General features: G+C 57.3%; 1 protein-coding gene and 1 long non-coding RNA gene across 4 annotated transcripts; one reads left to right on the top strand and one right to left on the bottom strand.

The window, feature by feature from the left end:
* LOC124089110 (interferon-induced GTP-binding protein Mx1) lies at positions 1–23,214 on the bottom strand. 3 transcript variants are annotated; one of them, XM_046439051.2, is made up of 15 exons: positions 22,898–23,214; positions 22,397–22,536; positions 18,403–18,540; positions 16,085–16,277; positions 14,951–15,088; positions 14,083–14,237; positions 13,133–13,271; positions 12,396–12,594; positions 10,539–10,617; positions 8,414–8,536; positions 7,885–8,026; positions 5,136–5,294; positions 3,431–3,507; positions 2,626–2,865; positions 1–553 (listed from the first exon to the last, which is right to left on the bottom strand). In XM_046439051.2, the coding sequence occupies exons 3-15, from the start codon at positions 18,508–18,510 to the stop codon at positions 323–325; spliced, it is 1,983 nt and encodes a 660-aa protein (XP_046295007.1). In that variant the 5' UTR covers positions 18,511–18,540; positions 22,397–22,536; positions 22,898–23,214; the 3' UTR covers positions 1–322. The 3 variants fall into 3 exon arrangements, with proteins under 3 accessions (XP_046295007.1, XP_046295006.1, XP_046295005.1); XM_046439050.2 differs by lacking the exons at positions 22,397–22,536; positions 22,898–23,214 and adding an exon at positions 20,820–20,953; XM_046439049.2 differs by lacking the exons at positions 22,397–22,536; positions 22,898–23,214 and adding an exon at positions 20,682–20,912.
* LOC124089111 (uncharacterized) lies at positions 15,071–18,393 on the top strand. Its single transcript, XR_009226251.1, has 2 exons — positions 15,071–15,359; positions 16,972–18,393. It is a non-coding gene; the product is annotated as an uncharacterized LOC124089111 (long non-coding RNA).
* Positions 23,215–27,199: the final 3,985 nt, after the last annotated feature.

Below are 27,199 nucleotides of genomic sequence, written 5' to 3' on the forward strand. Positions count from 1 at the left end.
TGCCGGGCAGCAGGGTTTATTAGGGACAGGTGGACACCCACCACGAGCCCTCCCACCCACAGCAAGACATGGCTCCTGACAGGACATTACAAATCAGGAAGGACACTGGCAGGGCGCTGAGCCCTCTGGCCGAGCTCAGGGCTCTCCTCTGACCACTGGGAATCACAGGCTCCCAGAGCCCCCAACCCTCATCCAGGGGCCAGCAGAGCCCTTGCCTGGGCAGCCGGGCTCATGCTCCCTCTCTGCTGGGGGACAGTCGTCACAGAGCCACCAGGAAATGCCAGGGCCGCCTCCCTGTGCTGTGGACCTGGTGCACACAGCCTTAGCCAGGGAACTTGGCCAGCCGGTGCCGAGCCTGGGTCAAGCGCGAGAGCCGCTCCTTCAGGAACTTCCTCTTGTCGCTGGTGTCGCTGCGCTCCTTCAGCAGCCAGCCACAGGCGTCCTTGTCCTGCAGGAGCAGGAGCATGGCCTTCTGCAGCTGCTGGCCGAACGTCTTCAGGACGAAGAACTGGACGATCAAGGGCACGAGGCTGGAGATGCGGTTGTGAGCCTCCTGGGAGGAAGGGACAGGTCACAGGAGGCGAGGCCAGGTCAGCAGGGCACGCTGACCTCCCTACAGGAACCCTGGACGGACCCAGACTGGGGGTGCAGGCCCTCGCCTGGGCTCAGTCCCGACAGAGGCTTCTGTGCTGGGGACGGGGGGAGCCCTGCACGGGGCAGAGAACCACCCCACAGGTGTCCAAGACCGAGCTGGGGTGAGTGTTCCCAGCCTCCCTGACCATCGGCTCGTCCTCGTGGAAGAGGCAGACATTCCTAAACCAGGCAGCAACACACTCGGCACAAAACCACGTCTCCACATCCCTGACGGCTCCTCTGCACAGGCCGACCTCAGGAAATCGGCATGTGCTGGAGCTTGGCGAGTCCTGCGACCTCTCTGGGGCTCAGTCTCCCTCCCTGGGAGGCAGGGTGCAGGGCAGGACCCTCTGGGATGGCCCAGGAGATGAAGCGTGTGGTCAGATGCCAGCGAAGAAGACGCCAGGCAGGCGAGGAGCACCCAGTGGCTGCTGCAGGGAAGGCTGAGAGAGAGCAGAGCCTGGTGCGCCTGGGGTGAGTGGTGGGAGCCCCGGCTGCTGTGTAGGAGGGGACAGAAACGGGCAAAGGGGCCCTTGGGGGACATGCTGGGACCTGGGCATGCAAGGGTCAGCTGGCCCTAAGTAAGGAGATGACTCTACATTGTGGGTGGGCCTTGTCCAGTCAGGGAAAGGCCTTCAGGGCAAGAGGACACCCCAGCCGCGGGCTCGGCTCACTTGGCCCCAGTTTCCAGCTCCACAGGCACTGGCCACAGTCATTGGCCAGTTTTTGACTTCTTAGACGTATCCCTCTGGTCCTGTCTGCCTGCAGAACCGGGCTCGGGCACTGCAGGCTTCCACAGGCATGGGCTGTGGACAGGGTCACCTCTGCAACCTCCCTGTGGTAGCAGAGGCTGCAAAGAGATGGTGCTGTCAAGAGGTGACGGACTCCTGTGCTCCACCCTAACGTGGGACACTGGGCAGTCATGGGGGGAGCCAGGTTGCTCTTGGCATCTGAGTGGACCCATCTCCAGGGAGCAGTGCGAGGGGCAGGTGCAGGGCCGAGGGCAGCCCGCGAGCCTTTGTGCAGAGGAGGAGAACACGCAGGTGCAGTGCAGGTCTGCAGCGCACGGAGTCGCCTGGGAGCAGCCACAAGACCCTGGAGAAGGGCTGCTCCTCGGGCAGGCTGCAGGCTCCCACGGGGTGGTGGCCACGCATTTGCAGGGTCAGCCGTTCTGCTCCGTCACACCTCACCCTCTCCCCAAATCCCCTGTGCCCCCGGGGCAGCCTGAGCACCCAGGTGCCAGGGGCTGCGGGATGGGCCCTGCACTCCTGCCACCCCCAATCGGCTCACCCCGGGTCTGCAGCCCTGAGTCTGCAGGGAATGGGGCTGGCCCTGGATGCCAGCCCTGCCTTCCGAGGGTGCTCTCCACCTGGACCCACGCGCTGCGCCAGGCCACGAGCCACAGTGCCCCTGGGCCCCCCAGGCACAGGGCATCCAGGCAGAGCTGCGGGCTGTGCAAGGTGCACACAGAGACACTCTGCCCACCGCAGCCCAGAGTGGGGAGGGCTGGGTCTGGAAACCAGGAGGGGCCAGCGCCTCACTCTGCAGATGCTCAGGCCCCAGAAGCTCTGCCTCAGCTGCACCTGTGACTTCACATGGGGAGCAAAGGCAGCGCCAGGCCAAGCAGGCGTCTCCGGGACATGGGTCCCTGTGAGCTGCCAAGCCATCCCAACCCTGTGCTGGGGGACTCGCCCACACGCCTGTCACGGAACATTCTCCATGAGACAGCACGGCACAGAGAAGAATCCAAGTCTCAGAGAGGGTAAGTGGCTTGGCCAGAGCCACACAGCCAGTGGAAGCCAGATTACCACGTGCTCTAAGCCACAACCAGTTCTGTCTACCTGAGGTGGAGCTGCCCCCAGGGACGCTCACCCAGGCCTGAGAGGTGGAGCTGGCTGATGGTCACCTCACAGCCACTGTGCCATAGACAGAGCGGGGCTCAGGCGGCAGGGAAACCACAGAACCCCTAGGATGGAGACCCTGCACACGCACCTTGCGATAGGCATCGAGGTGCTGGAAGATTTCAGCCATGGACGACTCCTCTGCAGAGACAGACTGGCTCTGGCCGTGGGATTTCCTCTTCTCCTCCTCCGCCTCCTTCTCCCTGACGCCCTGCAACGCGCCCCGGTAGACCTGGTCCTGGCAGTACACGATCTGCTCCATCTGAAAGTGGAGCCGGATGCACCTCTCGGCTCCTTGCTCTTGTTGCAGCCTGATGTCCTCAATCTTGGACTGCGGTGAGACAGACACAGCTCAGCCTCCCTCCACCAAGTCACCCGTGCAGTAGGCAGTGGGTCATCAGCATGCCCACAGCCTGGGTCACCAAGGTGAGCACGGCACGGCCTGGGGCAGCCTGGGCCACCCCCTGCTCATCAGGCCTGACCCCAGCTGAGGTCAGAGCCCTGGGGTCCTGAGCCCACTGAGCAGCCCTCTCCCCAGGTGGCCCTGCTGGGCTCTGGGCCACGCCTGTCCTCTGGGCGCGAGGGTCTCCTTCACTCCTCGCTCTCTGCTCACTCTCCACAGATGCTGTTTCTGTATTCAGCTTCTCACTGAGGGCCCCAGCTGGGGGCACGCCCACCTTGTGACCTCCAACCTGACCAAGGCGGCCTCTCTCCTGAGAGTCACAGGCTGCGATTCTGCCTGCTGTCTCCCTCCCCAACCCTCCTCTGGCTCCAACCCGACCTGGTGGAGGAACTGCTTCTCCAAGAGCCAACGAGAGGCCGGGAACGGACAGAGGAAACAGGTAGGGTCCCCCGCCAGCCGGGGTCAGCCTTCGAAAACCACGGCTTCTTCTCACCTTGGCAGTTTTGTGGAGGTTAAAAAATTCAGCAAAGTTCTTTTCTGAAGCATTTGTGAAGGCGATTCGCACCATATCTGACCAAAGAGAAAAAGAGGTTCGACAGTGGTGGCGGCCCTGGTGGCCCACGCAGCCTGCACACAGCCCAAGACACAGGACAGGCCAGGGGCCAGGCCTGCTCCCCCTCCCGCACCTGCAGAAGTGGGCCCTCAGGTCCTTGGAGGGGTCTCCTCGCTCAGTAGCCCTGGCCGCCACTCCACAGAACACTCGTGTGAGCTCAGTTTCAAAGAATGTGGCTTGTGGGGACCAGGATTCTGGTCATACTTAACGATAAAACTGTCACATCAGCCTGAAGGTTGTCCAGAGAATCTGCAGGACCACGATATTCATTTGAAACGAAATGCAAGAGCCGATTCTCACTACATAGAAATTCCCGCCATCGCTCTCGTGTTAGGAGCACACATTCCCGTTCTTCCTATTCACGGGATCGTCCTTGATCCCAGAGCACCAGATCGTCACCCTTGAATAGTCTGAACTGACCCCAAACCTCAGCTTTGTGAAACACAAGTAGCTCCCGAGATGCTGACTGACTGCACTTCTCTTGGGTAACTGCGGGGCCTGCTGCAAGGACCACAGGGTCACCAGAGGCCAGAGCTCTGCAGTGACGAGGGTGCTGGTGGGGACGCCACCCAGCAGGCCAGGTTCCTGGGACTCACCCTGCTGAGCCCGGGGAGGCTGCCCCACCAGCTGGCCCCTGGCCACCTCTGTTACCACTCTTGATGAAGAGGCAGGGTGTGCGGGGAGGGGAGGAGGGGACACATCAGGCCTTCTCCAAACCTCGGGGAGATGGTTTCAGGAAGGGGTGAGAGAGGACAAAGTCGGGTCTGCCCTCAGGGCTCTGACCTGGTTCCCTGACCACAGCAATGCCACCGCACCCACTCGACCCTTGAGGCAGTGCCAGGCCCTCACCGGGTGCATGGCCATTCCCCCAACCCCACTTCTCAGAGGAACCAACACACAGAGCGTTGCAAGGGCTGTGCTCAGGGCCGTGGGGCAAGGGGCAGTGTGGCAGAGGGAACCCCAGCCTGGCCTCCAGCCCTGACATGCCTGTTGGGGGCATGGGGACCTCCTGCCTGATAGGAGCATCTCTCGCCCCACTAAACATTTCTGTGGGCACAGACAGATTCAGGATGAGGGTTGGTCACCAGGAGGACAAGCCAGCTGTGGAAGCTGCCATGTCCACCCCACCCCACCCTCCGGGGAGGGAAGTGGGGCTGGGGTTCCAGTCATCACCAGGCCCGGGTGGGGAGGCCTCCAGAAAACCTCTGAGCGTCTGAGCTGAGACCCACGCCACCCGTCATGGCACAAGCCCCATGTCCTCAACACCCTCAGCACGCACAGCAGAGGCCAGGCGGCATGTTCCTGGGATCACCTGTGACGCCCCAACCGGAGGACGGGGCAGGGCCTGAGGGACAGGCAGGGATGTGCTCCTCATGGGCTATGCATACTCTTGGGGACGGTCTGGGGGAGTGTGTCCTTAACTAGTGGGGTGGCAGTGTCAGAATGGAGCCCAACAGCAGGCTGGGGTCTGGGCGGCAGAGAGGGCTGCTGGGAGAAAACCCCGGGAACAGCTTGGATCCCGAGCCCGGCTCCGATCACCCTCCCTGCCTGAGAAGTGAAGGCCAGAAAGTGACATGGTGCTCACCCGTCACCGTGTGCAGCATGTCCACGGCCGGCTCCTCCAGGGACCTGAGCTGCTCCTTTATGATCGTCTCAAACGTCCTGTAATTCACAAAGCCTGGCAGCTCCCGGCCACGGTACTGGTTTTCAAACTTCCTGATCTCTTTACGCAGAACTCCATGCCCTACAGGAGGAAAGGGGCTGTGGGTAAGCCCCCCGCGGGTGGTCGACACCACCTTCCTGGTCTTCTGAAGACCTCAGTGGGAGAAGCGAATTCCCAGGAACCTCGACTTGGGAATGGATGACCCTCTGGTCTGTAGTAAGGAGACGGCCATTGTGGTGTCCCTAGACCCCCCCCAGGGGTCACACAAGGAAATATCAGGCGCAGGGTCTCAGGGAAAGCCTACTGGACAAAGCACTGGCCTGTGTCATTGTGTCACTCTGCTCCACTTCTGCCAGAGAGAGAGGACGACACATCGCCTCCCCAACCAGGACCACAGGGCCTCTGGGGGCAGCAATGACCCTGACATCAGCTGCAGCCACCTGCCCACCAGGTGCTCTTGGGCTGTGGTGACAGAGGAGGTGTCCGTCATAGAGGGGACAAGAGGGCACAGGCACCTCAGGTGCTGTGACGAGGCTCAGTGACACTGTCCACTAGGCAGAATGGTCAGCTTCTCTTCACACTGTGTGCCCAAGGTGCCTGACCCTGGGGACACTCCCTCAGGGTGCAGCCTCAGAGGGGCCCAGCTTCCCACCTGGAAGGATGGTCTCTGGGGCCTGTTTGCTCAGGGATTTCCTGGCAGGAAATTGTTTTTGAGGTCAGTTCACAGGCAATACCACTCACTCTGCCAAGTGGACAGTCCTGTGGCTCTCAGCGTGTCTAACTGATCTGGGACTCCACCACTATCTAATCCACCACTGTCTCTTCTAGAGGCTGAGAAGTCCTCCCCTGGAAGACGCCACAGGCCGTCACTGTCCCTGCCAGTTGGTCCCTCTCTCCAGTCCCTGCGACCACCACTCTGCTGGCTGACCGACAGCTCTGCCCACTGTGGACACGTCATAGGTATTGACGCAGGTGCATGTGGCCTGTTGGGACTGCTTCCTGCACCTACAGGGTGTGTCCAAGGTCCAGCCATGTTCAGAATGGGTCACGCCTTGGGCCTGGGACTGAGAATTTCACATGGCATAGTTGTGTGTGGTTTGGGGAAATTCCTGGAAATGCAGGTGGGGGTCCCACCACCTAAGGCCTCATAGTGCGACCGTGCTGTGGGCAGGGTCTGTAAGAGGCAATGGGTTTAAATAAGGGTGCTCCTGTGAGCACCACAGAGGAGAGCTGGACATGGGCCAAGGCCACCATGTGAGGTGACCTGGGCTGCTGTGGGGACCCCTGCTCTGCAGTTCCTGTGTGGACATGGGTCTCAGGGCCCTGGAGTGTGGACCTAGGGGTGGAGCTGCTGGCCATCATCCAAAGCAGCTGTGCCACCTCCCTCTCCACCCGCAGCTCGTGAGGGTCGTGTCTGTCCCTGGCTGTGAAGCGGTCACCCTGTGGTTTTCAGGTGCCTGCAGCCGTTTCTGGGTCTTCTTCCTGAAGTCGTGTCTCTTCCCGTTTTCTCACTGGGTTATTCGGGTGTTACTATGGAGTCTCAAGAGCTCTGTCTTCTACACTCCATGCACTGCGTTTCACCCCCATGTGATTGCAAAGGATTCCCTGTTGGAAATGGGCAGGTGTCCCTCTCTAACCCCAGAGGCACCCACAGCAGGGGACAGCCTCTGATCCCTGGAATTGCAGGGCTGAGCAGTGTAGGAACAGAGGCCACAGTGATGAGGTAAGTCGCTGTCCCCTAATGAGCCGTCCATGGGCTTCTCCAAAGAGCACTGCTCCAAATCCCCACCACCTCCACGCCGTCGGCCCATGGATTCCACAGGGTGGCCTACCCAGAGAGGAGCACCACTTTCCCAGGTTTGAGACTCTAAGCCAAAGAAATCTGTTGCTCTGAAGCTCTGGATGGTGGAGGTGAATAGTGGACACACATCAAAGTCCTCGAGGGACAGCAGGTCACTTGGAATTGTGCTTGGCTGCCACACCCTGATCAACTCATCTATGACTTCCTTCAGCCTCTTGAAATCTGGATAGATCATTCCAGAACTGCCCTCTCCCTCCCCAGATTCCTGGGGGAGGGGGGAGGGCGCACAGGTGGTCTCCATGGGGCTCTTTATCTTCATTCTCTGCTGCCACAGGTGGCCAGGCTTATGCCAGCAGTACCCTCATTGGGATCTAGGACACCAGATGCACCATGTTCCTCCACTCACTATTGGGGAGCAGCGTCTCTTCTGGGGGCTAAGAAGTGTTCTATGGTAACCTTGCACATCAGTCATGAAGGCTCATGGCCTCGTCCGCAGCATGGAGCCGAGCAGGTGAGCTCCTTTCTCCTAGCTGCCTCCCCAGCATCCCCACCACTGGAACCTCCTCCCCCAGACTCAGCCCAAGGCTCCTGCCATGACCAGGCCTGGACTCACTGACATGGCCAAACGTGTCCCCAAGTTCATGCTGAAGTTCTCCAATGTGGTCCTGAGGGTTCTACCCCAACATCTGGGTGCCTGCCCTTAGAAACAGGGCCAGGGGAGTCTGGCCTCTGCTTCCCTCTGAGGACACAGCTAGACAGCGCCATCTTGAAACCAGACACCCAATCAGCTGGCGCCTGGACCTTGGCATTCACACACCCAGAACAGTGAGCCGCGGGTTTCCACTGCTTTTACACACCCAGCACACTGACCTTTTTGGAAGTTCTCTTCAATCACAGTACTCCATTTGTGGAACTCCTTTCGCATCCTGGTAAACAGCCGCATTTCTTCTGGCCCTACAACTTCCTCGGCTTGTACTATAGCATTGATGTCCTGATTGAACTCATTGATTTTCTGCAAATAAGGACAACATCAGTGTGAGCAGACCTTCAAACAACAGACGCCAGGGTGTTTGCAGGCCTGTGGGTGTTGGGCTTGGATGAGCCTTTCCCCCTCCTGGGCGACCCTGGATTAAAGGGGGTGAGGCATTTCAGGTACCAGGAAGCCCCACCCTTCCCTTCCACCTTCAGTGGAGGAGAGGACTGAGACCTCCTCCCTGCTACCCAGCCTGCACACACCCTCCACTCCCTGGCCACTGCCTCAACCCTGTCCCTTTTAGGACCAAGTGGGCAGAGGGCCGTGGATAGCCCCATGGGAGTGAGGACAGAAGCAGATGAGGCTCAGCGTCCCCGTGTGGGCACCAGGCGGAATCTGCCCCACGAGGCCCCGGGGAATACTCACATCTATCAGGAAGAAGGTTTTCAAGCTCTCCTCCTCTGGGACATCCACGCCAAAGTATTTCAACTCCTCGGTTACTTTCTGGATATTTTCCTTTATTTGATTTTCCAGCAGTGGTAGGGATTTCTGGGAAAATGATGGGATATACAAATATGGACGCGGGAAAAAAAAATGAGGCCACAGGCCTGCTCACCAGAGTAGCTGCAAGGTACATGTGACGTCCTGATGTCCTCTAAAGACTTTCCTGTGCAGAGAGACACACTGGGGCATCCCCTTCCACCAGGGCTGCCCACAGCCTGCTCCTGCACACAAGCCCATGAGCCGCACAGAGACGCCCACTGAACATGATTCCTGGCCACCTAGGAGCCACCAGGGGGCCACTGCTTCTGCATCATGTTCCACGAGCTCTGGTGGTGCAGGGGTGCAGACAGATCCACTGTCTGCAGTTGGAACAACTTGAGATTCCTCAACATTTAGATGTTGTTCTCAGCAGGGAGAAGCTAGCAGGGACTTCTGTTCCTAACAGGTGGCTAAAGTTATCCCACTACCCGGTATATACCCAAGGGACTTAAAATCAGTGAACTACAGGGACACAGCCACATCAATGTTTGGAGCAGCTCAATTCACAATAGCTAAACTATGAATCAACCCAGGTGCCCTTCAACAGATGAATGGATAAAGAAAATGTGGTGTATGTACACAGTGGAACATTACTCAGCCATAGCGAAGAGTCAATTATGGCATTGACCACTAAAGAAACGGAACTGGAGATTATCCTACTAAGTGAAATAAGCCAATCCAAAAAAAAAGCAAAACAAAACAGAGGGCAAACATTCTGACATGTGGATGTTAACACCCAATAAATGAGGAGGGAGGGGGAAAGAGAAGTTCATTGATTTAAACAAAAGTGAATCAAGGAAAGAAATGAAAGATGACCATAGGGATGACTTTAGAGAGAATCAGACATAATTTACTACATTCATATACATAAATACATGACCAGTGCAATTCCACATCATTACAACCATAGGAATGGGAAGTTATAGTTCACGTATGTAAAATATATCCAAATGCACTCCACCCTCATATATATATGTAAAAACAACACATAAAAAATGGACTAGTTAAAAAAGGGGGGGAATCTGAAGCAAATACCAAAAAATCTACCAAGTTCGTATATAAGTGTCTATTAACTGTTTTGTATATACTTGATATATTTCATATGTAAAGAAATCACATCACGTCTGAAGCAAAATCAGAAATAAATGCAAAAGTCCTATTTAAAAATTAAAAATAAATACAATAAAATACAAGGTGACTGAGTGCCCCCAGGTCCCCGCCCCTGCAGCTTGGAGGGTGCAGCCAGGCCCTCAGCAGCCTCCCTCACACGCGCCCATGACTGGCAATGTGAGGAGGGAGACTCAGAGTCCGAAGCCAGCTGATGGGCCTCAGACTCACCTTGGGCCTCGAGGACAGTGACCTAGCTAAGAAAAATTGAGCTTGGGTTTAGGAGTGTGACCCAGTGCAGGGGCAAAGATAAGTCCCAGGCAGCTCTAAGTGGGCAGTCTGCTAAGGGATGAGCTCTTTCTGCATGACGCTGGCCCAGAGAGCTCCACCCTCATGACCAGGTCCACCAGACATCACCCTGCTCTCCACCTGCACCCTGGGACTTTGGGAAAGACCTTGAACGCTGGTGGGCAGCATGGCAAGATCTCTACTGAGACTCTGTGCCCACATGGGAGGCAGCTCTCCAACAGGGCTGCTGCCCCAGTCCACACTGGCTGAGGGCCCCTAACTCTGAGAATTACAGTGGTGTGAGCGAGACACTCTGCCAGGTCCGACAGAATCCAACACTCTTCTCCCTGGAGACCCACTGGGAACCCAGCTCCTAAGGATACCCACACATCAAACCCCAGGACAGATGGACTCACAGCCAGGGTGCCACCCACATCTGCTGTGAGAGGCAGCAGAATCCCAACACCAAGGCTTCTCGTGCTGGAATCACCAACGGCAAAGACAGCACGATGTGTGCCAAGAAGCCTTGAGAGGGCTGGGTACAGGACCTCCACAGCACTGTGGACGGCTGGGTGCCAGGGACCCCTCAGAGAGGACATGGGGCTCTGCTTACACAGATGTGTGCAATGAGCTCAGTGGTCAGTCTCTCCGCCAGGCAGGGAATCGTGGCCTTTCCTTCGTCCAGCAGAGCACTGGGAGAGAGAGCAAGAGGGACATCCGTGGTCACGTGGACAGCACATCAGAGTCTGCATGTGCAGATGGGTGGCCGGGACAGACTCAGGCGCTTCCAACAGAACACAAGGGCATACAGCTCGTACCCAAGCAATGCTCACAGCTGGATCAGACCTGGTTGCCTGTGGGCAGCTCAGGTATGTCCACAGAGGCTGGAACTGTCCCTTCCAGCTCATCAAATAAATGTGTCTCAAGACATCCAACTGCAGATTTGGTCTCCAAAACATACACGTGTGCACCTCAGACACGCTTCCGTAGCACACACACACCCTTCCGTGTGTAACAGGCGTGACTACACAGCACCTGTGGGGACAGGACTGCACACAAACATGGTGCCTATTTACATACACACGTGACAACTGGGGAACCCAGAGACACAGCTGCCCCAGGATGAGAACTGCAACCATGTTCACGTGGAGGAGGGAGGCCACAGAGTCTCCTTGTAATGCCAAACTGGGGCCCACAGGGTGAGGTATTGCAGGTCTCTGACATTGGTAGTCCCTGAGGGTGGCAGGCGGCAGGGGCTGGAGACCCTCACCAAGCCTGACTGTCCACAAGCATCCATTTTTCCCAACGTGTATGAAACATGCCATGTTGTTTGACTTTTAGCTATTTAGAGTGCACACTTCAGAGACGCCATGACTTTGACACTGTGGCTCAGCACGGCCACCTCCCACCTCCAGAACTTTCCTGTCTTGGAACGTTGCTCCATTAACCGCCAAGCCCCATTCCCACCTCCTCCAAGGCCTGGCCAGTTCCTCTCCTGTGGCTGTGAGTTTCCTGGCTCCAGGGACCTCGTCCAGTGCAGACACACGGCCTTGGTCTGGTGTCACAGTCTTTCCCTTGGCACAGTGTCTTCAAGGTCCAGCCACGTGGCAGCAGGAGGGGGCTTCCTGCCTTTCTGAGCCTGGACGGGAGCGTCCACCTCCTGCCCACAGCTACCCTGCTTCTGCACTCCTGGCTCCTCGGATGTTGGGTGTCTCTCACCTTCTGGCTGCTGTGGAACGCACTGCAGCTGCCACTCTGTGCATGCACCTGGGACATCCTGTCACTCCATGGGACGCCCGGAAGCCCCCCGGGGAACTGAAGGCAATAAGGCTGAGACTCCACCTGGCTCTTGTTTGCGATCCCACCAGCGTGTCAGTCAGTGCTGCCTTCTGAAGAGGCCTCAGCGGACACAGGCGCTTCTGCACCTGCGACTGCAGATGCCGGGGCGAGGTCACAGGGACGCGCATGGTCACCTTTCATGGCTAAGTTAACTACAGCTGATGTCCGTTTTGGTCTGCTAGTTAGGGAAGACCCCATTCAGGCTTCCCCAGGTGTTCAACACAACCCCATGCCCCTGACTGGCAGCGACCTCTCTGGCTCCTTGGGTGAACTGTGCGTTGGTCAGTGTCAAACACGCAGGCACCTGTGTCCGACCTGGGCTCTCTGTTTGTCTCTGTTGTTCCATCCGTGTTTCTACTCTGGTTCCAGCCCCATACGCTTAGATGACCGCAGTAAGCAGCCTCCTTATTCCCTTAAATTAGGGGGCAAGGCTGTGTGCGTCCCTTTCCTCTCAGGACAGCTCCGCAGTCAGTGCCGGGGGCACACAGGCTGATGCACACTCACTCCCATGTGTGCGCGCGCACACACACACACACACACGCTGCCAACACCTGCTTCAGCCCAGCCACTCTCCCCGGCAGGGACGGCCGCCTTGCTTGGGGCTGGCCTTGGGGAAGCGCAGCTGACCAACCTGAACTGAGGGTGGTCCTCGAAGAAGGCCTTCTCCTTCTGCAGGGCCTCGGCCAGGCTCAGCCGTGACTGGATGTCGTGCTGGCCGCGGCACTTGACGATCATGTAGCCCTTCTTCAGGTGGCACACGAGGTTCCTCACCACGTCCACCACGGTGTCTTCAGTGCCTTTGTCCACCAGGTCGGGCTTCGTCAGAATTCCTGCCAGCCAGGGACTGGGATCAGAGACCGTGCAGTGTCCCAAGGCAGAGGGAAGAACCAGCCCCCAGGCCTCCACCCAGCCCAGGGCCAGCAGACAAGGGCCCCTACAGAACCCACGAGCAAGCTGGAGTCCCAGTCCACAAAGACTTGCAGGGAAGGCCTCAGGGAGACAGGGGGCCATGCTAGAGGGGTGGCCCTTCCCCGGCTCCTGCACCCAGGCCCATGGAGGGACAGGCCGTGTTCTGTCCGTCCTTCACCATGAACAGACCAGCCTGGCTGCCCTCCAGAGATCTCAACTGGGAGCTTCTCCTTCCTGTTCCTGCACACCCTCGGAGCCCAGGGCGCCTTCCCAAAGGGACATGCGTCAGGAGGCCATGAGGTGGCCAATAAGGATCAATGTGGCTTCCTTCCTCCAGACCCAGTGGACATGGAACCTACACCTGGGAGGGTTCCTGAGCCACGTGCAGGTACCCTCGGCCAGCCAGCCTCTCCCCTGGACTCAGGGTTGTGGTCCCACCGTCGGCTCCCTGCTTCTCACCTATGGTCCTGTCTCCATCAGGGTCCACCTCCTGCGCCATGCTCAGTGCCTCCGTGGTGGCTATGTCCACGTTGCTGGGGACCACCACCAGGTTGATGGTCTCCTGCTTCTGGATATACTTCCTGATGAGTCGCTTGATCTATAGGAAAAAGAGGCTGTGACTTCCCAGCACTGGGCTGGACAAGCAGGAGACACATTGGGGTGGACAAGCAGGGGACAGGCCCAGACCATGCACTTGCACTCAGGCACTCAGTGTCTGCAACCTCCTCCGTGGGCAAGTGAACCTGCAAGCACAACCCCGTGGCTCTGCCAAGCCAGACTCAGGGCAGCGGTGCCTGCGGACTGTGGAGCCCCAGGTCAGGGAAGGCCGTGAGGCTGTGGCTGCCTACTGTCCCTGAGGCCTCAGATCTGAGGGTCCCAGTGGATTGCAAGACACCAGACCTACTGCCTGACTCACTTCCTGAGTCTTCCTTCCTGGGGTGAGAGCCACGGAGGCCATGTGTCACCTCCTCTGCGCCTTCACCCTCTCTGCCCACTAGGAGCCCTCTAAGAGATGGCAGGGTGCGTGCCACACAAAACTTCACCGTGACCCAACCAAGGCTCGGCTGAACACACAGAGATGATGCCTTCCTGCATTCTGAGGCCCAAAGTCCCTTCTTCTCTAAGGAAGGGGACGAGGTGACGCTCTGATGTCTGAAATGCTCAAGGAGCGTCCAGAGCTCCCGACCATGGACTCTTGGAGGCTACAGAAGTGCAGGCTGTGCTCCCACAGGCAGGAAGGACAGAGCTGCCTGTCTGCATGGTCGTCTCCGTCCACTGGGGATCGTGACACTGGCTCTCCACTGCCACTCGCCTCCACACGCCCCCTTCAACCAGGACCTGGACTCCCGGCTGCACTCATGCAGCGCCCCCTCATCCGGGGCACAGGCAGGTGGAGGCTGGAGTCTCACCTGGCGCCCGATGTCAGTGGGCTGATTTCCAACAGCCACCCTGGTAATGCCAGGAAGGTCGATGAGGGTCAGATCCGGGACGCTGGGGGAGCTGACCTCCAGGCTGATGAGCTCATCGCTGATGCCCAGCCCTGTCCCGGCGATGAGGTTCTGGGCTGTGGAGAGGAGAGGACACGGGGTGCAGCTGAAGGGCGGTGCCCCATTTAGGGAGCCTGCCACAGCAGCTCTGGCTCGGGGGTCCTGGGGGGCAGCAGGTTTGGAGCCCCTTCCCCTTTGGAGATTGGACCCCATGTTTCCTCAAGAGGTGACTCGGTACTTTCCCTGCTGTGCCCAGGACTGTCTATAGAGGGACCTGGGACATCTCCACTGGGCCAGCCTGGAGCCCTTCCTGATGGCATGCCGTGACCCTCCCCTGGGTGTGGGAGGAGAGTCACAGAGAGGAAGGTGAGGACACCAGGGGACCCAGACCAGAGCTGGGAACTTGTTAGGGCACCAGGAACCGGTGAGTTCTGTTAGGAGCCTGCTTTTCTCTGGACCCCTCTCGGTATTGACACATTTAGAATGGGAGAAGGTTCCTGAGGGCCACCTGGTGCTTCTGAGCGTAGACACCATCTCTCTGGAATGTCTGTTACAGTCTAGAACATGGCTGCAAATAATGACGTCGGCATGTGTGGCCAAGGCAGCTCACTGCTCCTGCAGTACCCAGGTCCCCAAGTCGTGTGTGTGACCCTAACATGAGGCAGAGGAGGTGCAGTAGCTCTGGGGTGGGTGAAGGGAGGGCTCCCGAGGGAGCAGGCCCAAGGCAGGGGAGACGGGGACCCTCTGCACTAGCTGGGCCTGGTGTCCAGGCAAGACCCCGGGCACTCACCTTTATTGATTTCCCCTTCCACCTGGGAAGCCTCTGAGAGCTCCAACTCCATGTCCAGGTAACTGACCTTGGCCCTCCACTCATCCTCCTGCCCCAGTTTCTTCATCCTCAGCACAAGAGGGCACCTGGTGACAATACCTAGGAGACCACACTAATGTCAGTCCTCTGCTCTGCTCTGTAGGCTGGAGGGGCCATGCACGCACAGATCTCCAAGGTTGATGCCATCATCAGGGGAGATGCCCAGGCAGAAGCCTCTGGACTCAAAACCCTGCAGTGACCTCATGCACTGGGGCATCGCGTCTGTGGTGACCTCAGACATGAGCTTTTGGAACAGTCACCCCAGTGACTTTCTCTCATTCATCTAAACCCATGAACACTTCGGGGTTTCAACCCAATGTACTGCCTTCAGGTCAGGTGACAATCTCCCAAACACAGGCAAGCGGCCCTCCCTGCTCCTGAGCCACCCCCCACTCACTGCTCCCCCAGGACACATTCCCGTTCAGAAGGAGCGTCTATAAGCCCTCTCTGAATCCTGGCTGTCTAAGAGCTCAGCCTCTGAGCTCTCACAGGCTCCCCTGTCCATGCAAGTCAAAGGCATCACTCTAAGATGCCCATCATTGTCCCCCCAGCTGGCCAGTAACCTGGTGGGATGAGCTCAGGAGAGACACCCAGGTGCACTGTGTTCTGGGCAGGGACACTATCCATTCAGACTCTCCACCAACTGCAGACCCCATACAATCCACAAAGGCGTGCAACCAGACGGTGTAAGAGACAGAGAGCCCTTCACCCCAAATGCACAGGCTGAGCCAATCACCCCGATGTGACTGCCTTTGCAGATGGGGCCACTGAAGAGGCAATTAGAGTTGACAGATGTCATCAGGGGTCACAACAGGAAAGTCCTGACCCATGTGATTGGCATCTTTGTAAGATTACGTGGAGACCCCAGGAATCTTGCCCAGAGAAGAGGCCACGTGAGGTTAGGGCACAGTGAAGAGGTGGCCACCTGCAGGCCCAGAAGGACCTCAGGAGAACCCACCTTCACCTTCCACCTGCAGCCTCCAGACTGTGGAGAATACAGAACTGCTCTGGGAGCCACCAGGTGCCCGAGGACAATAGTTAGAAATGAGTTCTCACCACTGCCCCTGGGGAGAGCCACTCCCGACAGAGCCTCCAGCACAGAGCTCTTGCCCGAGCTCTGGTCCCCAATGACGGCGATGGCAGGCAGGGCCAAATCCCGCTCCACGCCCAGGGCCCGCAGGGAGTCGATGAGGTCGATGCAGGGGCGCACCTTCTCCTCATACTGCCTGCAGAGGTTGAACTCGGACCCCTGGAGAAGGCCAAGAGGACACTCTGTTATATGCAGGTCACGCTCCACCAAAGATGGCAATGTGGACAGGAGTAATATAGGGTCCCTGGAATCCCACCAAGGGGAGGGGGGATACCTGACGAAGTCCTGCACGCACCCCTCCATCGAATGCAAAACATAAACCAAAGGTCCAAAACCCTCATAAAGACCCCAAAACAGGAAATACAAAACAAACTACATCCATGCACCTTAGAGTCAACTTGTTGTAGCACAGGGCCAAAGAGGAAATGCTAAAAGGGCTAGCACCTGAAAAACCCTCTACAGAGGATCAAAGACGGGCTAGACAGCAGCTTCCTACCACCCACCAACCAGGTGGGGAGACACTGCTTCTGGTGCAGGTTGGTTTATTTGGTGCTGGGTTTCAGTCCAAGGCTTCCCACTCTACTGAGCACAGCCCTAACCCTGGGCTGTACCCTCCTTCTCTGACAGCCTTAACACACTCAGAAAACCCCAGGAACGTGGGATTCTAGACCAACCAAAAAAGAAGCAGGATGAGCATGGCTTGGGCGGTGGGTGACCCAGGGACGGCTGGGGCAGCGTGTCTCCCGCCAGCACAGCTGGCCTTCATCTAGAAGCAGGCAGGAACCAGGCTGGTGACTCTGTTCTATTTTAAGGAGGATTCATTAGGCTGCTATTCTTTTTTTTTTTTTTTTAGAAGTTGCGTGCCTTGGCCAGGACGTGATGGCCAGTGTGGGATTCCGACAAGGCAACCTCATCCTGCTCTGCACTCTCCCCTAGGATGGTTCCATGAAAAGTGATAAACACTGCAGTGCAGGTGGCCTCCCGGAGCACAAGGGTTCCAGAGGGCCAGAGACAACCCCCGGGCCATTGACGCTGATCCTGTCCCCATGCTACGTCTCTAATTCTCCAGGTCTCAGCTGCAGAGGGCCTGAGTACGTACAGTTCCCACACCTTCCAGGCTCTGCAGATGCTGTGGCCGGGGGCGCATTTGAGAACCACCGTCACTCTTACCTTGAAGTGGACGTGTGGGTTCACAGACTAGAAAAGACCAGCTGCTTCCCAGGCAGGTGGGGAGAGTAGAGGTTACAATTTGGACCTGTCTCCCGGAGGCACATGTGGTGAAGCCTTGGTTCCCAGCTTGGAATTATTGGGAGCTAGTTTGTAGTATAACAGGAGAGGCCTGGGGAGACGTAGGGGCCAGACTTCCTCTCTCTTTTGTCTCCCAGCCTTTGAGGGGAGCACCGTGTGTGGCAAGGCTCCCTGGCGTGCTCTGACACCACATCTCAAGGAAACAGTAAGTTGTCATGAACTGAAACCTCTGCCACCATGAACTGAGTCAGTCTTGTCCCTCCTGGAGCAGGACATTTGGGTCCTTGCACGCTCTGTTGGGGCCCAGGTGCAACCAAGTGGGTTATCTCAATGTGGCTGGGCGCCATGTTGTTCTGGGAGACCACGGGATGCAGATGGGCTGGTGTAGGGACAGGGCTGGCATCCACACCAGGGCGCACTGTGCTGCCCCTGTCTCACCACGGGTCAGTGTGGAGGTCTCACTAGGACACTCCATCCCTAGGGAAGCCACGTGGTCTCCACAGTGTAGAACGGAGACCTTTTGGGGGCGAAGCAGACATGGGGTGAGGACTGAGGCGCCCTGGAGACGGATCCCAACACTGGCCCTTTCAGCCGGGTGATGTGACAGGTTCTCCTCCCTCCACAGTCCGGCTTCCCAGCTCTAAGGAGGAGTCACGACAGTACTCGCTCTCGAGGCCCTGGGGAGGAGTCAGGGCAGCTCAAGCCAGGTCCTTGGTGGGGGGGGCTGGGGTCTTTGCTATTCTGGGTTTGAAATGCTGGCCTGTCGCCTGCTCTGGTGGACTCCATTTCCAAGCAATACTCAACAGTTGTCCAATGGTGTCAGCAGCAGTGTTGAAGTCACAGGCAAATGAGAAGGCCCACCCGATGCCTCCTCTCCTTACAGACCTGCTTATGTTTCCCTCCCAGACGCCCCTCCTGCTGGGTTATAAGTCTTAGGGTGGGGATGGGAAGGACTCACACCCACTGTGACGGTCATCTTCCTGTTACTGTGTCAAAATTCCCAAAATAAAGCATCCCTCTGAACAGAGCCACTTACCAATGCCTCATTTCTCTCTGCCGTGGAAGCATCTCCATTTGGGAAGAGATGGTTGGATTCCACAGCAGCAGGATTAGCACAATTGACTTCTGATGGAGGAGGACTCATCTTCTTCCTTGTCTCCTGTCACACCTTGAACTTCACAGGAGATGTGCCAGTCAGTGCAGGTGGAAGCCCTGGCCCCGAGTGATGGGGCCTTGGTAAACAACACAGCCCAGGCCTCTGTAGAACAGCCAGCCTCTGCCCACCCCCAGGATTGTGTGCTTCGAGGGCAGCATCTAGTCACCCCTGGCCCTCTGGAAAGGGAGGGTGGCTCCTTTTGTCTGGTAGGAGTCGGGTGATAAGGAAGGCCATCGAGTCAGAGGTCACTTATGGAGACTGTCCATCCACAGAACTCTTCTTGAGACAACCGCCCTCCACCTATTTTGGAAACAGGATCTGCACCTCACAAGCAAACGTGGGCTGAGAGCTTGGGTTCCTACAGTGTCCCTGGCTCCACAGAGAAGACCCCCTCCATCTGTCCCCTGGATCACCATGTTACTGGGCCAGGACGGCCTCAGTGGGCCTTAGTACACCATCAGGTGACATCATGGGTCCCTGGCCTGCTCTCCAGGACCATGGACTCACTTTGAGCAACCAAAGCAGTCGTTGGGTTTATACTCCCTCCCTCTGTTTTTCCCTACAGAGATTCCTGAGAGCTAAGTCCTGTGTGTTTTCTCTGCAAGCCACAAACTTTGTACCTTTCTAGGGTCATTTTGATCATCAGGGTGGACTCACAGAAAGGGAATCTCAGTCATTCCACCAGTTTCTACTCTCACGGCTCTGGGCCTCCAGCTGCCGTGTGCACCTGGACCAAGCAGATCCAGCACCACGGGTCTTGGTAGAGTCTTATGGCCATGACCTGCAGCTCTCAGCCCATGTTTGTTCATGAGGTGCAGATACTGCACCCTGTGTTTGGGGGGAGACTGCAAGGGAGCTGGGCCCCCTCTCTCTCCTCCCTAGCTCTCCTCCCTCACGACTGCAGACCCCACTGGGCATGGCCCACGAGGGTACTGTGGTCACATTGTGCGGAGGACTGGGTTTTGCCTGGACTTCTGTTGTCATCACAGTTTAGGGTCAGGGAGGGCCACTGTCCAGGTGCTGAGGGCTCTTTGTGTTCCTTTCTAGGGCAGGTTCCTGTCTGGTGGCCACCTAATGTCCTGTGAGGTTGGGTGGGAGGCTGTTGCCTCTCCACTCCAGATTTCAGGCTGTGGGAGCCTGCACATATCTCCCAGACCAAGGTGCCAGCTTCCAGCTTTGCTGGGCACAGTGCCCACAGCAGGTGAGGGGCCATCCAGCCTGCAGGCTGGGCTCATCCATGTGGGGCAGAATCTTCAGCTCAGAGCCCAAAGGCTAGCAGGGAACAGAGGGAGGATTCAGAGCCTTCCTCCCTCAGGAGCCTAAAGAGACCACCTGCCCAGCAGTTCTCGGGACAGCCTAAGGCACTGAGAACCAGCCACCTTCTGGTTTTCTGAAAACAGCCCTCCCAGGGCTACTTGCCCTTTTGGTTTTTCTTCTAGAACCCTCTGGGACTGACAGTTAGTGGCCACCAGCACTTGATGGGCTTCCCAGGAAAAACCTTGACTTACAATGTGACCACTCATTCCTAGTACCCCATCTGAGCAGTGGGTGGTCACCAACCTCCTGGGGGACAGGACTCTGAGGCCCCTGGGGTCCTCTATCAGTCTGCAGGACTCCTGCCACTCTCCACCCCTCCAGGCACACCCAAGGCATCTCTGCAAACTGAGTCAGACCCCTAACCTGAGTCTGCCCCAGCCACTGATGCCCTTCTGTACCCCCAAGACCCCAAGATCCCAGGGATTCCAAGTCCAAGTCCACGGCTGGGGAGGACCTGGAGCAGGGGCATTGTGCACAAGCCAGTCTCTGCCACCCCTTCCTGGGAACCTCCTGCAGGATCCCGAGGACTCCTCTGCCCTTCCAGGGGTCTCCTGGACTTGGCCTTGCTGGCTGCACCTCCTTAGGGGGGAAACACAACCCACCGAGACCATGGTCAGCAGCTGGGGTGGGCTCGCACCCCAGCAGCCCTGGGTCTGAAACTTTCTCAGGGCTCAGCCTTAGCCTGAGGCCCTCTGCGACCCCTGCACTCCCCATCCCGGTGCCTGCCCGCCAACACCAGCAGAAAAGCCACTGCCACTTAGGGGACAGTTTCCCAAACTGCACCCAAGAGCCTCCGCAGGAGTTAGTTGGTGGGAACTAGAATGAAAGGGGTCTGAGCTCACCTGCAGCTCCTGTCAGTATCACTGTTTCCTGCAAGCAGCAAAGTCCCTGCAAGCAGCAATGTCCCTGCAGTGCTCCCCTGGGGGCCAGTCCACAGCAGGAATGCGCTGTGCTTGTCCCGCGCCTCTCTGGACACTCACCTGTCCCTGTGCAGTGACAGTGCAGGCGATGTCCAGCTGGGAGGCTTTATGTGGCTCCACCAAACCCCGCCTGCTTGCGGGAAAACTAAGGGAGACAGTCCCTCTGCAGCCCAGCCTTGGAGGTGGAGTTGGAGGTGGAGCCAGGCTCAGAAACGAAACCGATTCCTACCCAGATCAGGCTGCTGCCCTGCAGGGCTCCGCCTCCTGGATCTTGCTGAAAGGAGATGCTCCAGCCAGGCCACCCTGCTGTGTCTCCAGGGAAACTTGTGGGGACCCTGATAGGCAGCTTGATCTTTAGGAGAAGCTGGAGGCTTGCCATACAGGCAGCTGCAAAGACCCCTCTTCAAACCCTGATTCTTACCAATCAAGTCTCAAAGATTTCCTAAGTGTCCCTTAGAATAACAGGACAAATTTATTGAAGGGGAAAGAAGAGAACACTCTCAAGAGAGAGAATGGGTGCTCTCAGAGAGGAGAGAGACAAGGATCCTCTCCTGCACTTCAGTTTGGGCGTCCCAGAGGAGTTCCAAAAGCCCTGCACAGCGCCTCCTCTTGACTTTTGACAAATAATAGGACAGCAAGGTGACTCTAAGGTCCCCACTGTCATGGAACTCTAGGTTCTATTTGGATTCTTAACAGTACATTCTTACAGATTTTATGATTAGGAGGAACTGCCTTTGTCTCTCAGAGTTTCAGGATCTGGTCACAAAAGTCTCCTCCTTTGGGGTAACTTGGGTTCCTCTTATCCACACTATTTGGGGCCCACATTTTTCCTACAGTTAAGAGTAGTTTACTGAGGAATGTGACATATCCTGTCCACTGAGGCCAGGCAGGGCTGCAGGTAAATGGCTTCTTGGAAAAGAAAGCACGTGGGGGTCAGCGCAGTGGGGGTCAGCACAGTGGATCCGTTTCATAGAATTAGTCCCTGAACCTCGGGTTCCCACCACTGACGTCTGCCTGTCCCTTGATGCTCTGAGCTGCCTGCGGCACTGATGGCAGCATGGATGGTCTTTTGAGTAGACTCCCGGGGCCACTCCCACTGCAGCAGGGAGCCCACCTTTCTGTGTTCCAGGTAGCGGGCCCTTGGCCATCTCCCAGTGCATCTCCTCCTTCCCCTTTACTCTCTGGGGGCTGGGAGGCCTCCCTGCAGTTCTGCCCCTGACTTCTCCAGGTTGGAAAAGGATGGGAGACCCTGGGGTGGCACCCAGCAAGCTTGGCCCTCCTTCTGGGGTTCCTGCTCCCTGTGCAGGGGAATGACGTTTCCCTCGGGGAACTGAGGAACCCCTCTTCCACACCCCTTAGTTCAGCTGACGGTTCCAAACCACAAGTCCCCAAAAGTCTGCTGTGATTAGGGATCATCACTCCTCCACCACTCCACACAACCTTCCCCAGCTCCTGTACGGGGTTCCCAGAGACTCAAATGTCTGTGGAAACCAGGGGACCTCTGCAGCCCGCATCTGCCTGGGCTGAAGGCCTTTGGCTCTACAGGGTCCACCCGCGCTAGGTGTTAGGTGGTACACCCCAAGCTCTCCCTCTCCCAAGGTCACCCAGGAAGCCTGCAAGCCCACGGAGCTGCTTACCTCCAGTCAGACTTAAGAGAGACCCAACTTCTTCTGGCCATGAGCCCAGTGACAGAGGTCTCTGCAGGACATAGGTGCCAACCTGCAGTGCCTTTGGGACATCCCCAGATCTCACTCTGGGCAACTGGGCAGCAGTGCTCCTACAAACCACAATGACTGTTTTTAGGAAAGTTCATCAAAGCCCCCGACTGACACCTGGGCTGAGTCTCAGCTTAGCCAGGACTGTGAGGGGAAGGGCCACAAGGAGCCCGGGTCCAAACTGAAGGAGCACCCTCTGGCTGGTGCTGCAGCCCCCTTCAGTCTGTGCCTGTGCTTCCCCCACTGCCCTGCTCCCTCCCGGGCTCTGGTGCGGGAACCTCATCACTTTTATAAGCACACCATGACAGTGCCCTCAGGGCCTGCTAGAGAGTGGGAAGTGGCCGCGACCTGGACCCAGGTCATGGGTACTGACTCAGCATGTTAGGCACCAGCCTCAGAGAGGAATAGGAGCCAGTCACTCACCCCACGAGCACACTCCCAGGTGGGAAGATTCTCACTCCTATTTCACACAGGAGAAGACTGAGGTCCATGGAGCAGGCCCCTAGCCGGGAGGGAGGGCTGTGGCCCCCACACCTACATCCTTCTGCACCTTTGCCCCTTTGCTAAGATGAAGAGGCAGCGCCTGCCCTCAGGAGCCCCAGCACCTCCCACCCAAGTTGCTGTGGAGGTATTCCCTCCTAAATAAATGCCAGATCTCTCTTTTCTATCAAAAAGAACTTCAAACTCCCAGCCCTGGAGAGTGCCTCCCTGCCGATCCGGGGAACTTCTGCCCACCACATAAGCTTCTGCCTCCTGAGATCTGTTTAGGAAGGTCCTCCTTCTGGGCTGCCCTGCGCTCACAGACTGCTGGAAAGTCCCCTTCCTGGAAAGTCCCATGCAACGTCTGCCTGGCTGTGCAGTTGTCCCTCGAAGCCCCTTCCAAAGCTGGCTCCGGCGTCTTCTGGGCCCCTAGCGGCCTAAACTCAGGCCAAGATTCTGTTGCATCTCGAGGGACAATGGTGATAGTGGGGGATATGACCACCTCCTTCATGAGGTGTCACCTCTGTGGAGACAGGGCAAGGTCTGGTCACACTTGCATTTCCCAGAGACTACCTTGAGCCTGGCACACCTGCAGCAGGTGCTCAGTGGACACGGGTGACTCTACTGTCTTGAGTGCTCCCTTGTATGGGCCTGTGGCTCCACCCTGGCACAGGCTGGGTCCTGCCCTCTTAGGAGATTGCCTACCTCCTGTAAAACACAGCTGGCATGTCCAGTGTCTGCAGGGGACCTTAGTAGTGGCCAAACCATCCACTGGCCCTCTGCCATCCTCCAGCCCATGCAGCCCTGGGGTGAGGCGGTGGTCTCTCTGCTCCTCCTTTGCCCTCCACAGGCTGCACAGGCTGCGCTGGGCGCGCCAGGGACAGGGGAGAGCGGAGCTACTCAGGGAAGCCCTTCAAGGGGGGCTCTGTGAAGTCAGCCCCCTTCCTCCAAGCCCGCACACTCTTCCAACCCCTCTGGAAAGCTGGTGGCCCTTGTTCAAATGCCACAGGGTGTCCCACCCCTGCACTCTGCTCAGCATGGTGCACTAGGCCCTGACTGTGCTGCTCCCATTGGGCCCCACACACACTTCCTCACTGTACCCCACCACACACACATGAACTTGGTCTACCCAGGGGCACTCCTTCTCCCAGGCCCTGAGTCCTGGACACCTCAGCCGTCCTCCTCCAGGCCCAGTGCACTTGCTGATGGAGGCTTTCCCACAGGACATGCCCAGGGAGCAGGCAGGGCACAGGGCCAGGTGCCCCACACCCCAGGCAGCATGGCCCTATCACAGCATCTTGACCTTTGCTACCAGGCTGAGGACCCCTCAGGGGACACCACCAGGTCCTTGCTGTTGGCTCTTGCCCTTGGCATAAAGCACACCCTGTCCGTAAGAGTCCCAGTGTCCCTGGTGTGAAGGGTGGCAAGGGAAGGCTGGTCTACAGCAGCAGAGTGCCCCTCCTGTGCCCTCCAGCGTGACTGGAAGCACTGGGTCCTCCCCTCCCCGCCAACATCCCATTTCTTGCCCGACTCTTGTTCCCTTTCAGTTTCCTTTCTCCTCTTTGGATGTGAGAAAGAAGAGCCAGCTGTAAGGGAAATGCCAGGAGCCTGAGTCCCAGAGGAGGGGGGAGGGACAGGGGAGTGGGTGGTGTGGTGGGAAGGGCCACCCCCTGTCCCCGCCCTCAATAAGGATCAGCCCAGACAGCCTCATGAGCCTGGGCTCTCTGCCTGTGCTGCCCCTGGGCTTGGATGTGCTTTGTGGATGCCCAGGGGCTCAAGGGACTGCAGAGCAAACCTGGATCGTCCGCTGGGCCCCCGAGTGATGAGTCCTCCTCTGGAGCTGCCCTGGCTCGGGTAGGCCCCCACCAGCACCTCCTCTGTCCCTCCTAGGCTGGAGCCAGGGTCTGGTTTCCATGCTGGCTTCCTCTTCTCTTCTGTGCATGGGACCAGCCCCTGCTTCTTCCAGGTGTCCCTGCACCAGCACTGACTACCTTCTCAGCGTGCTGCCAACACCTGAATTTCCTGAGTAGGGAAAAGTCATCCACTGTGCTGTAGTCACCTCAAGAGCCAGGGCCTGGGCCACCAGTGTGCTTGTGGCCAGGACTGCAAGGAGATGCCACCAAAACACCTCCTCTTACGGTGAGAGGAAGGTAGTTGAGGGCAGAACTGGCCCTGGGGACAGAAGGCCACCTTAAGGGTATGTTGGGCCACCCAGGCAGGACATGGCCACCTAAGGGGCCAGGTGACCCAGGTGTGGTTTGGGGACTCCTGGGACTCCAGGGAAATCCTCACCCCACAGGAAGAACATGTTATCAGCTCCCTGGTGGGGCTCACCCTCCACATGGCTCAGCACCAGTATTTTGTTTTAACAATGGAGCTGAAGGACACAGGCCCAAGTGCCCTTTAAGGAGTGCTTCTCCCTCAAAGACACATGCTGTGTGACTGTCACACCTGTCAGCACCACCAGGCCCAGGATCATCTCTGCTTGAGGGTCCCCTGAAATCTTCCCAGTGGCTGCACCTCCTCTGTCAAGGTCCAGGAGAGCACTGAAACCCTCCTGTCCATCGGCCTGAGGCCCCTGCCCTCCAGACAGTGCTGGCAGAGACACTCTGTGGGTGTCTGAGATAGTAAGAACAGAGTTGTGTCTCACAAACTGACTTCTTACCCTCGGGGCCGGGCACGTGTCTTGCTGGTGGAGTGTTCAGAACTTCCTGAGGAAGGACCAGCTTCTCTGGCGGGACCCCCAGGTCAACTGCAGCCTTCCTCTGCGGTTCCTGATGGAGCCTGGCCAGCGGCTCCCACTCACCCTCCCTCCGTTCACCCACCCACAGTTTATTTCACACTGTGTCTTGGGTGCCTGCTGGGTGCCAGGCACCAGGGCACTGGTTGTCACAGCGCTGCTCTGTCCACCGTGTTTTAAGACCTCCGTGTTGCCCACAGGAGGGAGAGCCCAGGTTCCTGCCCGGGCTCTGCTGTGCTGGATGATCTCCACCTCTCCGTCTTCTCCCACTCTCTGTCCCCACATCTTCCCACTCCCGTGGGAATGAAGTCTGAATTCTGACAGATTGTTTGTCATTAATGACTGATGATATTAATTGATAATAAGATACCCCTATTGAACACATTGGCCCTATTGAACATATTGTCTTCTCTATTTTGATCCTATTTTTAAATTTTCAAACCTGGCCTTTGGTCTACCATTTTTTGAAATTTCCTAGCTACCTAGTTAACCAGTGGTATCTGTCTATATATCTATCCATCTGTCCACCTGCCTACCTCGGGTCTTACTGCTTTCATCTTCCTGTTCCCAATGTTGTCATTTGAGAGCAAATCTTCCTACTCTCCAAGAAGGTTTTTATGTGCACAGACACACAAGTTCTGAAGAAAACCAGGTCTCTGTGCATCTTGCATGAGTGAAAGAGAGGACCTTGCCCTGGGAGGGGAGAAAGCTCCCTGAGGTCTCTTTCCTGGTACCATCAATCACCCATGAGACCCTAGATCACTGCCCTATGTTCGAAGGGGAAAAAGAGAAGATAATAAAATCAAAGCTTCCAATTAGGGTTCACCTTGGCCAGGAAGAGAGTGTTCTGCACTTCTTGTGCTTCTGTCTGAAATGAGGACTCAACCCAGAAAGCAGGCAGGCTCCCTCTGCACCATCCGTCATACAGCAATGTCTGATAAGGCCAGCTTTGGACTGGACCACCAACAAGGGCACTGTCCCCAGACATTAGATCCTTTCATTTCTCTTCTTTTTTTTTCAATTAATCCATGGGTTCATTCTGTATCCTTCTTGCTAAACAAATACTTCTGGAGCACACTGTTCTGGGTGTGGAAGAGCTGGTGGGAACCAGACTGTGAAGCCCCTGGTCTCATGAGCATCCCACCTCTCAGGGGAAGAAGCCAGGCAAAGTGAAATACAAGAACAAAGATGCAGACTTTGGGTGTGCTGGGTGGGCTGAGACCTGAAGGAGAGGGAGAGAACTCTGGGCCGTCGGATGACAAGAAGCTTCTGAACTGAGCTCCCTCGCTAGGGGTGGGCCAGGCAGAGGGCTCTGGGAACTGTGTTGGGAGAGGCACTCAGGGACAGGTAGCCAGGGCTTGCTGGACAGGCAGAGGAGTCTGGGGTTACATATGGGAGAGAAGAAGCAGTAAAGGATAGGAACAGGGAGGCACATTTACAGACCAATGGAGAGTGAGTTTTGTGGTCAAGGCAAAGGTCTGCAGATCAGCAGGTCTAAGGCCTTT

Source organism: Marmota monax, unplaced genomic scaffold (genome assembly GCF_021218885.2).
Source record: "Marmota monax isolate L192 unplaced genomic scaffold, Marmota_monax_Labrador192_F-V1.1 WCK01_AAM20220418_F8-fsc00125, whole genome shotgun sequence".
Taxonomy (NCBI): Eukaryota; Metazoa; Chordata; class Mammalia; order Rodentia; family Sciuridae; genus Marmota; species Marmota monax.